This window comes from Lissotriton helveticus, chromosome 1_2, assembly GCF_964261635.1.
Source record: "Lissotriton helveticus chromosome 1_2, aLisHel1.1, whole genome shotgun sequence".
Taxonomy (NCBI): Eukaryota; Metazoa; Chordata; class Amphibia; order Caudata; family Salamandridae; genus Lissotriton; species Lissotriton helveticus.
The window spans coordinates 181,738,679-181,752,577 of NC_136058.1; the positions used below are offsets into that span (position 1 = coordinate 181,738,679).

General features: G+C 43.5%; 1 protein-coding gene across 11 annotated transcripts in view; it reads right to left on the minus strand.

The window, feature by feature from the left end:
- OSBPL9 (oxysterol binding protein like 9) overlaps positions 1 to 13,899 on the minus strand; it is a 1,511,872-nt gene that overhangs the window by 208,875 nt on the left and 1,289,098 nt on the right. For all 11 annotated transcript variants that reach the window (XM_078670721.1, XM_078670755.1, XM_078670745.1 and 8 more), the window contains 3 exons: positions 8,428 to 8,538; positions 1,172 to 1,235; positions 922 to 1,062 (listed from right to left, as the gene is read on the minus strand). In XM_078670721.1, the coding sequence (XP_078526847.1) occupies positions 922 to 1,062; positions 1,172 to 1,235; positions 8,428 to 8,538 (316 nt within the window). The remainder of the gene's footprint in view (positions 1 to 921; positions 1,063 to 1,171; positions 1,236 to 8,427; positions 8,539 to 13,899) is intronic.

The following is a 13,899-nucleotide window of genomic DNA, read 5'->3' on the forward strand; positions in this document are numbered from 1 at the left end:
ATACAATACAACTTTTTATCTCTTATTTTCCTTATGCATGTATCTGTAGTTATGTATCGATATGTGTATTACTTTAACCCTACTGTAGAAAAAAGCCTGCAACGTCTTTCAATATACTACTCTATGTCTCATCCTATACTTCTCTCAATATATCTTCCAACACAACCCTCTTACTCATCCCAAAGCTCATTCTACTACTATGATCTCCCTAATAACCCCTTCTTGGCTGTACACTCCTCTATCCTCCTTGACTCACCTCAAATCTCATTCTACAACTATGACCTTCCAAATAACCCTTTCTAGACTCTTTTCTCATATATTCATCCTTTCACTCATCTCAATTCTAAATTAACTACTATGATCGCCCAAATAACACTTTCTAGACTCTTCCCTCCTTTATCCTATTTTATGAAACAGTCTCACATGCCCACTGTCACCGCTCAAATGAACAACTTATATTTACCCTATACTTATTCACCACTAATCCTCTGGGTTCTGGAGTAGTGTGCAATTCGCCGAAAATGGCTTCAATACCTTGCCAGTGGTAGTAAGCGCTATATAAATACAATTACAAATGTCCCTTAGCACCTTAGTAAATACCCATGTACTTTTCACAAATGTCTATATAGAGAGGGATAAACTTTCTCTTTTGTTCTTCCTACATATGAATAGTTAATTCAGCACATCCATCAACTGTAACGAAAAGTTGCTTCAAATACAAATGACGGTCTTGAAAGAGCTTCAATCTGATACTCCCACTAGCTAAAACAATATTACTTCAGAGCAATCCCGCTTCATTTTGAAAAGTGAAAACAAGACAAGGAAAAATGTCTGTGGCCAAAATGGGCCCAGAAACTGGCAATTATTTTGTGACTGAGATTTCATCACAAAGGAAACCACACAAAGTAAGTGAATACATACAAAATTTCAGCTGTAACTCTGTGTTTCTTTCCTCCATAAAATGGTTTGGTGTGAAAGTTGATGCAAGCACTGTAGCCTGTTTTCGAGCAACTGATATTGCATTCACCACCAAGCTCTACCCAGGGCACTGTTAGAATGGACCTACAAATAAACAAACAAGCATTTATCTTCTGAAAAACATAACAGAATAAGATTTCCTTTACTTTAATAGCCTTCTTTTTATCACAAATAAACAAACCCATAATTTTACCTTCCATAGCCATTGGGGAAATTAAGAATGTAATGCTCGTCATAATCAAGACAGGTAACACAGCCTGTTGAGCAAGAAAAAAAAAGCTTTTAAGTTTTAACAGTAAATAAATGTAAAGTTACCAGTACAGTATAAAATGTGACTTGTGTCATTGACAAGTAGATGTGCCAAACTAGCCTTCTGACAAAAACATTTTTTGCGATCAAAAACAGTAGTCTAAGTCTAGCAACCTGCAACGTGTCTCAAATCCCCTGATCTCCCTTTTTTCACCCACCCTTCCACACCAAAAGTGTCAGAGTGCACAGAGCCCAAATCCTGAATAATCACAAGATATCAGTGCATTACGCTAGTGGTCAGTTATTTCTTAAAGGAGGCTAACTGATGACAAAAGTGTTCTGCTGGAAGAAATACAAAGCACCTCCTCCAATATCCTCCATTCTCTTAGGAATAATCGGGTTTCTCCGAGGAGCAGCTCGTGGGCTACTGGTAGCTCTCATGCAACCTGGAAGTAGCTTTCCTGTGTGTATTCCAGCCTACTAAATTAGATGTTTTTGGCTTGGTTGAATAATTATATGTACAACAAGTGTGTAATCAAGATAAAAATGTGTATATTATCAGAAGAAATAAGCTGATGTTTGTAGAGAAATTGCTGGATTTTCACAGTATAAATGTAAGAAATTTGAGTGATAAATCATACGGCGAGGAAAGACTTTTGATGAATAATATTTTAGTGACAGGGGCATTGCAGCTATTTATGTTATTTATTATTCATTTAAAAGATTTCTACATTGAAAAAGCTTTTTTTTTTTTTACTTTGCTCCTTGCAACAATGCCTGGCGAACAGAAGCGGCCACTGCTCGCCAGAACATCAACTACATAATATCGTGGGGGTCAAAGTATTGTGGCAAAATATCAGGGACCAAAATATTGTGAAGGTAAGTTTATATAGTTGATCATAAGTTTATTATACTAAACGTCTCATCTACATACCTTGACCATATACAAATAGGCACGGTAAATACATGTGGAATTAAGAATATCTATGAAAATATTTAAGAAAATCTATACATACCTAAATGAACCTACCCGCTCGATATTTTGGTCCTATTTTGTCACTATTAAAATACTAATAAAATTAGTAGCTCTGGATGATTTTGACTGACTTTAAGTAGTTTTTATTATAGAATAGGTTGGAGACACCTGTTCTAGCGCACTCACCTTGAAACAACTTTGGGGCAGTACATCACACGGCTGACCCATATCTCTCAGTCACTGCCACCCTGCCTAACCTCACAATAAAGAGACTGACATTTCTGCCATATTTAGACTATCTTTGGGTGACAGAACATATTGGTGACTACACTGTAATTTCTGAATAAGCTGAAAGCAAAGAAAGGTTTGGCAAGAGCTATAGTCACTAAATTCCGTTCATGTCGTGACCACAAAGGCACATAATGAAAAATTTCCTAGCTATTGTAACAGAAAGTTTTATTTCTATTAAGGACTCCGAGGCGAGGATTGTGCCATTCTTTATTCACTTTAATCAATAACAGCCATTTCACAAGCTTTAACAAACAAACTACCATTCTCATGAAACCGTGGCAATGCAATAAAGAAAACAGTAACATCCAGTGGGAGAACAGTCCCAAGTATCAACCAATCAGCTCATCACAATCCATAATAGTCCATCATCAGTGTCCCCTTGGCCTATTTCATCAAGTGTCTTTAGCCATTGCACCATTCTCACACATCCTGTTTACCCGTATCCATGCCTACAATAGAGAGGGCAATTTTTGCAAGGGACCAAGATTAAGGTTAACACCAGTGAAAAAACTGTATTTTACGCAGCTGAGAATAATGCATACTATAGACACCTAAGAAGCGACTGAATATAATGACAACCACTGAGCAAAACAAAAAACTCAATGCTTACTAGTCATGGGGGAGGGTATGTCAAATCATGATTTCCCGGGTGGGATAATGCTTGCCGATGAGTGCTTAATAGAATTTAAACTTTCCATTACGAGAGATAATGTTCGGACCAGAGGTGAGGATTATGCTGGTTCAAAGCTTGCTTACAACCAAATGAGCCATATCCATCCCCGGTTTAAAACAGAACCTCTTAAAGGTAGGGTATGAAGACCAATCAGTGCATTGAGAATATCTTCCTAACGGGCACCTAAACTAAAAGCCTTTGCGGTCAATGTCCCAAGAGCTGACTGGGCTCCAAAAAGTCGCAGATCAATACCTGCCTCTTGTATCATCCACCGCACCCATCAGGGAATAGCAGGAGAAGATACCGCGTGATGTAGCTTCTTAAAGCGATGAAGAGTTGGCATTTACCCAGTGGATGATATTCTGCCAACATCTCCTAATGTGCCTTAAGAAATTGCACTACACACAACCTAGGAGAGTCCGGAAAAGACTGGTAAGAACTGACCCTGGCGTTACATTTCGTCCTTCGAGAAAGAGTGAAGGTCACTCCTGATGGTGAAAAGGTCTGGCCCGTGTTTTCAATGTCTGCACAACCGATAACAGTCTACATGAGGTCAGACAAAGTAGCACTGCTAGTTTAGCTGAAAGCTATTTTTTTTTTACAAAAAGCAGTTAGATTGCCATGACAAGAACAGATTATGCACCGGATTGACATCTTAGAGTGCAAAGTACCTCGGTTCCTGGGAAAAGAACAGCCTAATGCCCTAACCTACTGGTAGCACATTACGTGATGTTCCCCAATCGGAGATCCTTCCACCGGGACACGTCCCACTGAAATGTCTGAACGGAAGGTATTGACAAACCGATCTGCCAATCCATTCACTCCAGAAAAGGACATGGACTACATCCGCTGCCATGGGATCGATACTCCGTCACAAATATCAACGGGTCCATCTAAGCCAAGCTGATATGGATCATTTAAACATGCCATCGACCCAGGCCTTGGACAAGAATTCTTCAGTCGTATTTGAAAGGCCTGGGATCGACCATCGCCCCCTTAAATCCGCCACATCATGAGTGACAGTGACCCCTCCAGAATCAACGGATGGGTACACTGATCTGGATTGAACAGCAGCACTGTAATTTGGGGGAGAAGGATTGAAGAATCTCAAGAAAGTTCCATAAGAACTGGAAACCTAACTTGAGACTTCCAAGCAGGCATGACCATTACCACATCTGCTTCTATTCTAGTGGGCACCTTGCACCAGTCCAAACGACCCTTATTGATGGTAGGTTTAAAGACAACCTTTATAGAAAGCTATCCTAGTGGTAGCTGTGGAGAGCAGCCTTCAGGCTAAGTCTTGAAGGGATGTAAAGCAGCTTGTTTTACCAATCTATAATCTCAGGAGTGATCAAATGAAAGGAGAACCACACCAGGTATATATATATAAAAGATATGTATTTATTCTAAACACACCCCTCTAGTCTCTCTATGAGGTTCGAGGCAAAAGTACAATACAATTACTTAAATAGCACCCAGTAAATTAGCCTAGTATACGTTTCGCCCTAGGGGCCTCACAAACCATGTACTGAGAAAGTGGTATAAAAACCACTAGGGAGATATAAGCAAGGCGTAGGGCCTGTAGAACCGCTAGGGCAACCAGGAACCACCCAAGGTAGGGACGCAGGAGACCCACAGGGGACGTGTGCAGTGTCTAAACACAGCTGCGAATCACCATTGACTTCTATGTAGAAAGTTGTGGTTAGATTTTTAAAGATTAAGGACACTTAGGAGTGGACTAGGAACAAACCCCTTCAGTACTTGACACTTCGAGAGTCAAGACCGACAGGAGCACTGAAGTACTCATGTTACCTCACCCAGGGAAGCCGGGTGCATAGGTGTCTTTTCGTGTTGGGTTTTGTCGTCGTTTCCTATGGAGAGCTGCAAAGAAGTGCTGCAGGCGACCAGATGAAGAGTGTCCGAATGGATCCAAGGGTGGATCGAAGATCTGAAGAACCTGAAAGCAGAGGGGACAGAGTCTGGGTCAATTGCCAGTGACCAGGGAGGCAACAAGAAGATGCCAGCCGATGTTGGGTGATTTCAGGTGATGTAGATGAAGCTAGACTCTTCAGCCACGAGGACCAGGAGGCGTCGACGACAACCAGGAATTGGATTCGAGCTGTCTCACGTCGGATGTCGAGTGCTGCAGGGTCGGTATTCCGATTAGACCCAATAAGCCTTGGCAACAGCAACCCACGCAGAATGGAAAGATTGGCTTCGGCGCAGACCAGCAAGGTCTGAGGGACTCACCCGTTGGAGGGGAGTCAGGGCACATCTGGACCAACCAGGAAAGCACAAGAAACAAAAGAGATTCCTTCGTGGGGACCCACCAGTCGACAGACCAGGGATCGCGAAGGGGCCTCGACCAGAAATGCAGGAAGCGGGCCCACGGAACACTCGTGGAGTGTAGGCCCACAAGCTTTGGTGCAAAAGGTGCTCAGGGCTTGGACTACAAGTAGCTCAATGCACAACTTCGGGAAAGCTTGGGAAGTCGATGCACTAGTAAATGTGCTGGATGTCCAGGAGTTCCGGTCCCACGTCTCTCGTGATGGCTACAGGTCTACGCTTTGCTGGGGACTCGTGTCGGCCTCGGAGATGTTTGCAAGTCTGTGTCCTGTGTCGCAGATTTTTCGGGATAGGGCGGGAGCCTCAAAAATGCAGGCCCTGGAAAGATGCTTCTTTGGTGCCTGTTTGAACAGGGGAGTCACTCCTTGACACCAAGATAAGATTTCTTCTGTCTTCCAGTCGAAATGGAATGTCGCAGTTCCAAAATATATGTTGCAGAGTTTCGTCCAGGGTAATCTAAAGTCCTAGGGACTGGGTTCCTATACTTATACCAATACATATGGGAGGACCTGGGGAGGGGGTGGTCACACGCTTCCCCTTTGTCCAGTTTTGCGCCAGAGCTGGGGCTGAGTGCCCCAGCAACCGGTTTGAACTGGGAAATGCAAGGGGACACCTTGTGTGCCCCAGGCACTGTCTGAAAAGCTTTCAGTGAATGCACCCACCCTGCCCCAATACACTAAAGCCTGTCTGGGGAGGTGGTTACACCTCCCTGGACAGGAAACCTATTGTCCAAGCCTCCCCTGCTGGAGTTTCGTCCAGCAGCAGGAGGTCAGACTCGGGTCTGTGGCAGCAGCATCCATTTTGTGATGCTGGGGCTCTGTTTAACTATTACCTGGAAAGTGTGTACATGTCTTCTCCCTCTAGAAGGGTGGAATGATACCCCAGATGCCAGAAATGGCAGGGGGGGGGTTGTATTCCAAAGTGTTTGACACCAAACACGACATGTTTTGATGCAGCCATTAACTGCAAGAATATAATGCACTTAAGAGTATATGATATGGCTGTATCACACAACAGCTATAAGGAAGGGATTCCGAAAGCTGCAGAGGGGCTCAGCTCATGCTAGGGCCCCCTCTCACACAAAACCAAGCCCTCTGCCTTCAGGATTGTCAAGGCCTGCCATAGGAGTGACTTATAGGTTTATACGTGTCTGTTTTAAAAAGTAGATATAGGTATACTATATCTAAGTAAGGGTTGCAAGCACCACCTTACCCAGGCTGCAGTAGCCGACCTGTGGTGTCATTTTGTAAGGTTTCCCAGGGGTGGCATAATAAATGTTTCAGCCCCTGGTAGGCCTCTGGGGTACCTATGCCCTTGGTACCATATACTAGGGACTCACAAGGGTAACCCAGTAACCAATTTGGAGTGTACATAATGTACATGCTATCAGTTTAGAGAGGAGGCAGCTAGGCTGGGGTCCTGGTCCGCAGGGCCCCAGCCAGACTAAAGTCGACAAATCAGTGAAACACAGCAAAAAGTAGGGGTAACCATAGTAAGCAGATCCTACTCTCCAACACTGGAAGACAGCCAAACTCTCTTGTGGGCAAAGCCGCAGTGCAGGTGAGTCCAGGCCAGGGTACACCTCTTCCTTGGGGTGGTCTATGCCTGGGATAGTGTCCCCACATGTCTGAATCACCTGTACTATGAATACGGACCTCTATCGTGCAAATACAGACCCTGCAGGTTGTCAGTAAACAGATTCGAGCAGCCCAATCGGCAATACAGACCCCACTGGGGGCGTCAACTCTCCAGGCGGCAATGCTCTGGTGGACCGTCTGCAAAAAGCTCCTATCCTGCAGTGAAGGGAATTCGGAACGCGAGCAGCAGCTCGACAATTATTTCATCAAATGCTACCAAGTGGCGGGAGGACCACACCTCGGAGCTGCACCACAGAGGCTGCGAAGGAGCGCAAAGCATTCCTGTGGTCAGAAAAGAAACATCGTCAATAAATGCTCATATTAGCAAATATCTACAAAAAAAACCTGCCATTAGCCAAGTAATTATACTAGAAACAGTCCACAATACATTTCCCACTTTTCAGAGAGGAGAGAAAAACTGCACTTATCTCAGCTGCGAGCAGCGAAGAAAGAGGCCGAGGGGACACAGATGATGGACTATGTTATGGATAGTGACTAGTTGATTGGTTCATACTTGGGAATGTTCTCTCATTGGATGTTACTGTTTTCTTTATTGCAGCTCTACAGTCATGTTAGCAAACACCACCAAGAGGCGGGAAGACCTCACTGTGGAGCCACAAGATAGAGGTCGCAAAGGAGCGCAAAGCGTACCCGCGGTCAGAAACAAATATCGGCAATAACGGCTCACATTAACAAATATCTGTAATAAACGTTCACATTCACCAAGTAATTATACTAGAAACAGTACACAATACATTTACCACTTCTCAGAGAGGAGAAAATAAAAGGCACTTATCTCTGCGAGCAGCAAAGAAAGAGGCCTAAGGGTTACAGACGATGGACTTTGTTATGGATTGTGAATAACTGATTCATTGATACCTGGGACTCTTCTCCCATTGGATGTTACTGTTTCTTTATTGCATTCCCAAGGTTTCATGGGAATGTTAGTTTGTTTGCTAAATAACATGAAGGTTAGTAGATTTTACTAACTGCAACAATGGCTAAATATTTGTGCAATGTTTTGCCCATGTAGCTTCATCTAGGTCGGATAGAACACATGAAAAAGGGAGAACATATAAGGGATTACTGCTGTGCCATCCACTAGAAAATAAACTGAATTTTTGTCATATTTCTGACCTAGGACATCATTAAATTGTTTGGCTTGCCTCAGAGGCAGTTTACATAGTCCATTGACATACAGTAGTTCACATTTCTACTGTTTGGGTTTACCTTGAAATAATAAATGCTTTGCAGGATTTAAAAGTTATTAATCTTACCTTGTCCTATATTATGAACACCAATAGACATGCCCAGGAATTTTGACTTCGTCCAGATATGTGCATTGAATTGTATTCTTTTGTTATAACACTCTGCGTAGAATGCTGAAACTTCAAACAAAATACAGAAGTCAGTAAACTGCTAGCACAAAATGCAAGTTTGAACTTGAAAGAACAAGTTACTTACATTCAGTATCGCCCTTTCTGGTGGATACCATAACTTCAGATTCCTCAACTTGTGAATACCCCTGGGGCAAGACAGGATATGGAGAATATTTTTAAGCAAATGCCTTGTGTGTTGGTAGGTAATGTTTAGGTGCCCTGTGTCGGATCTGTCCCACCCTGGATTTGACATGGGCCCACTAAATAGCCGCCACCTGCTTGCTTCCTGAAATCTGTTGGTGCCGTCGGACACAGAGCCTTAGTAATCAGATTGGGCCAGTGTGCAGATCTCTAAATTGGAATCTTATTATCACAGACCAAAAAAGTCTATTCCACACAACGGACAAGAGTGTGGGTGAGTGAGGAATCTGCAGCTAGGTAAAGGATCAACCAAAAAGAGTGTTACCAAAGGTAAGTAAATTGTTCTTTTGAGGGATACTTCTAACCACAAATTCCTAACCTTGTGAACAGATACCAAACTAGTACTGCCTCAGGTAGTAATCTGTGTAATGACTCATATCAGCAACTCACAACGGACAGCACGGGAAAAATGCTCTCTCCACCAGACCTGAATATCCAGGTTGTAGTGCTTCATGAACATGTGAACTAACGCCCACGGAGCACTCAGGCAAATGGCACTCTGTGAACTAGCACTGTGGTAGTAGCGTCTGCTCCAGCAGAGTGAGCACAAAGGCCTTCTGGAAGTTGTTTCCAGGCCAGTCTGTAGCAGGGTTTGATGCATAGGACAATCCATCTGAAGATGCTTCATTTCTGCACAGCTTTTCTCTTCTTCGCCCCAGAGAAGCCAACAAAGAGCTAATTGACTACTCTATGTTCCTTGGCACTCACAAGTTTTAGGATTTGTCTATTTTCCCCTTTGATAAATAGGTCAGGGCAAAGAAAATCTGGCAGGTTGATAGACTCCTATACGGAATGGATTGACAACTCTTGAGAGGAATACCACTTCAGTACGCAGTACTGTTTGTCCAGAAAGAAGTTGGTATACAGTTGCTGTACAGATAGTGCTTGCAATTCAGTCAAGAGAAGAGATGATGTTATCACTTCAAGGAATGCAGTTTCCAAGGTGAGCAGTCAGAGATAACGGCTGTGCATTAGCTCTAACAGAGTGTAAAGAGGAAGGTGAGAACCATATTAAGGTTCCACTGTGGCATCGCAAATGATGTTTGCAGGAACATATGGGTCAGCATCTTGAGAAAACACATCACAACAGGTTATTTTAATAAAGATGGGTGATCAGGCAAATGTAAGAAAGCTGCAGAAGCAGACAAATAACCATTAACCGATACCACAGCAAGGCCTTTATGGGCTTAAGATAAACAAAACAGCAAAATATCAGACAACGGTGCCTGTAAAGGTTGAATATTTTGGGAAGAAGTGCAAAAAACAAACCTCTCTGAGTGTCTCGAATACATTATTTTAGTCGGGAAACGCAAGAATGACAATCACTACTTTGAAAGGGAAGGAATATGCTACTTACCAGTATGCATCTGTTCTTGGCATGTAGAGCTGCAGAGTTGTACACTTCGAAATAGATTGCCACCTGGTGTTGGGCTCGGATGATTGCAGGTTGTTGTCTTCTTGGAAGAAGTCTTTGTAGTCACGAGATAGGTGACTCCTCCCTTGGATAATACTGCGCATGGTCATCGACTCCATCCTCAGATTGTTTTTCGCCATGATGGGAAATGATGGAGTTAGTAGAAGTAAAGAGAAAGGATGTCCATGCATGTGCATCTAAGTAAGAGGAGTACTGGAACGGATAAAAGTCCCGGGGAGGCGGGAGGGCGTGTACAACTTTGCAGCTCTACATGCCAAGAACAGATGCATACTGGTAAGTAGCATATTCCGTTCGAGGCATATGAGCTGCAGATTGTACACTTAGCAACGATTGTGCAGCAGTGTCTCCCCTAGCGTTGGTCGCTTGTATCCGTTGCAGTATACTGAAATAGTGTTTTAAGGACAGCTTGGCCTACTGCAGCTTGCTGCTTGGCTTGCACATCAACACAATAGTGTTTAGTGAAGGTGTGTATGGTAGACCATATTGCTGCCTTGCATATGTCCTCTAGTGGTATGTTTCCTAAGAAAGCCATAGAGGCTCCTAGTTTGTGAGTGGAGTGCGCTCTAGGAGGAACGGTTAGTGTACGTTTAGCTTTTTGATAGCATATTTACATACACTTTACAATCCATCTAGCAATTCCTCCTTTAGAGATAGGATTGCCTTTGTGTGGGGAAGAGAAAGATACAAATAGTTGCTTTGTCTTTCTGAAAGATTTAGTCCTGTCTGTGTAGTATAAAAGAGTTCTTCTAACATCTATGGTGTGTAAAGCCCTTTCCGCAACAGAGTCTGTTTTTTGAAAAAACACTGGTAACTCTACTGATTGGTTAAGGTGAAAAGGAGTAATAACCTTTGGCAGGAATTTAGGATTGGGTCTAAGAACCACTTTGTTAGGGTATATTTGAAAACATGGTTCTTCTATTGTGAATGCTTGTATTTCACTAACTCTTCTGAGAGAGGTGATGGCAACAAGGAAGGCAGTTTTCCATGTTAGGAATTGCAGTTCACATTTGTGTAAAGGCTCAAAAGGGGAACCATAAGTCTTGTAAGGACCACGTTTAGGTTCCATACTGGTGCAGGTGGTAACCTAGGTGGGATTATTCATTTTAGTCCTTCCATAAATGCTTTTATTGCAGGTACTCTAAAGAGAGATAGATGCTGTCTATTTTGTAAATAGGCTGCAATTGCTGCTAGATGCAGTCGTATGGAAGAATAAGCCAAGTTGGACCTTTGTAGGTGTAGAAGGTAGCAAATAATATTTTGGATGGAAACATCCAATGGATCAATGTGATTGTTGTTGCAGTATATTGCAAATCTTTTCCACTTAGCAGCGTAACATGCTCTAGTGGTGGGTCTTCGAGCTTCTTTAATTATGTCCATACAGTCTGGTGGTAGGTTTAAGTAGCCAAACTCTAAGACCTCAGGAGCCAGATCGCCAAATTCAGTTGGTTTGGTTCTGGGTGCCTTATTTCTCCATGGTTCTGTGTTAACAGGGATGGCGTGAGCCGTAATTTCTGATGTGGAACCAGTGAGAGATCTAGTAGCGTGGTGAAGCACGGCTGACGTGCCCATGTGGGGGCCACTAGTATTAGTTTGAGAGACTGTTGTCTGAGCCTGCGTACTACTAGTGGAATGAGTGGGAGAGGCGGAAAAGCGTACGCAAATCTGCCTGACCAGTTCATCCATATTGCATTTCCCTCCGATCGTGGGTGTGGACACCTGGCGGCGAAGGTTGGGCATTTTGCGTTTTCGTGGGTGGCAAACAGATCTATCTGTGGCTGCCCCCACCTTTGGAAAAATGGTTGGAGAACCTGTGGGTGCAACTCCCATTCGTGTATCTGTTGTGATTGACGACTCAACAGATCCGCTATCTGATTGTGAATTCCTGGAAGGTGTTCTACAGTCAGGTGTATGTTTTGAGGGATGGCCCATCTCCAAATGTTCTGTGCAAGCTGGGACAGTTGCAGAGAGTGTGTCCCCCTCTGTTTTTGTACATAATACATAGCGGTCATATTGTCCGTCCGGATTAGAACAGCTTTGTTTTGTACTTGTACTTCAAAAGTCTTGAGTGCTAGGAAAATGGCTAGCAACTCTAAGTGATTGATGTGGAACATTTTTTGTTGACTGTTCCATTGTCCTTGAGTGGTATAGTGCAGGAGATGGGCTCCCCATCCTGTGAGGGATGCATCTGTCGTGAGCACTATTTGTGGAACTAGGTCTAGGAACGGCCGTCCCTTTGTCAAGTTTTTGGTGTTCCACAATTGCAGAGAGCGATATGTATGGCCGTCCACCAACACCAGGTCTGTGAGCTGCCCTTGAGCCTGATTCCACTGTTGTGCTACATTCTTGTAGTGGACGCATTTGTAGTCTTGCGTGAGGAACTATAAAGATGCAAGATGCCATCATGCCTATTAGTTTCATGAACACTCTGGCTTGAAGAGAGTGCTGACATTGAAAAAGGGAGACTAAGCTCTGAATGCTTTGAATCCTGGCTTGACTGGGATACGCTAGAGCTGCCGATGTGTTTATGGTAGCTCCTAGATATTGGTGAACGTGCGAAGGCACTAGGTGCGACTTGGTGTAGTGTATTGTAAACCTGAAGTCGTGTAATGTTTGTATTGTTTGTTTTGTGTGTTGTACACACTGGTTGAACGATCTTGCTTTTATGAGCCAGTCGTCGAGGTAAGGGAAGACATGTATCTGTTGTCTTCTGAGATGTGCTGCTACTACTGCTAAGCTCTTTGTAAACACTTGTGGTGCTGCTGTGACCCCGAATGGAAGGACTTTGAACTGATAGTGTTGTCCTTGTATGACAAATCTTAGATACTTCCTGTACGTAGGATGTATAGGAACATGAAAATAGGCGTCCTTTAGGTCTAGTGTTGTAAGAAAGTCTACCTGTTCTAGTAATGGGAGTACTTGTTGTAAGGTGATCATGTGAAAATGATCTGATTGTATGTAGTGGTTTAGGGGCCTGAGGTCGAGTATTGGTCTTAATGTCCCGTCCTTCTTGGGTATTAGGAAATACAGGGAGTATACTCCTGTTCCTTGTTCCTGCAAGGGGACCACTTGAATAGCATCTTTCTGTAGAAGTGCCAGAATGTCCTGTTGAAGCAGAGTTATGTGTTCTGTGGACATTGGACGCTGCCTGGGTGGTATGTTTGGGGGGGTTGCTGTGAGTTCTAGGCAGTAACCATGTTGGATAATTTGTCTTACCCACCTGTCTGTTGTGATGGAATTCCAGACAGGTAGGAACTGTGATAGTCTGCACCCCACAGGAGTGGAATGCTGTAGGGGAGGCAGGGGGAAGTCACTGTTTGGGAGTGGAAGAGGAGCGGTTATTGTTATTACCTCTACCTCTTCCCTTATTGTTGTTGCCTCTGTACCCTCCTCTAAAGTAGCCTCTATTAGAGGGGGTTTGTGTATGTGTTTTAAAAGATGATGTGTTATCTGCGCGGGTCTGCTTAGAGCCTCCTCTATAAGAGGAGCGACGAAAACCCATAGACTTAGCAGTGTCTGTGTCCTTCTTCATCTTCTCCAGTGTGTTATCTACTTCTGGCCCGAACAACTGGTTCTGATTGAAGGGCTGGTTCAGGATAGTAGTTTGTACTTCTGGTTTGAAACCTGAAATACGTAACCATGCATGACGTCTGAGGATAACACTAGTGTTAACTGCTCTGGATGCTGTGTCAGCTACATCTAGTGCGCATTTAATTGAGGCATTAGATATTAATTTG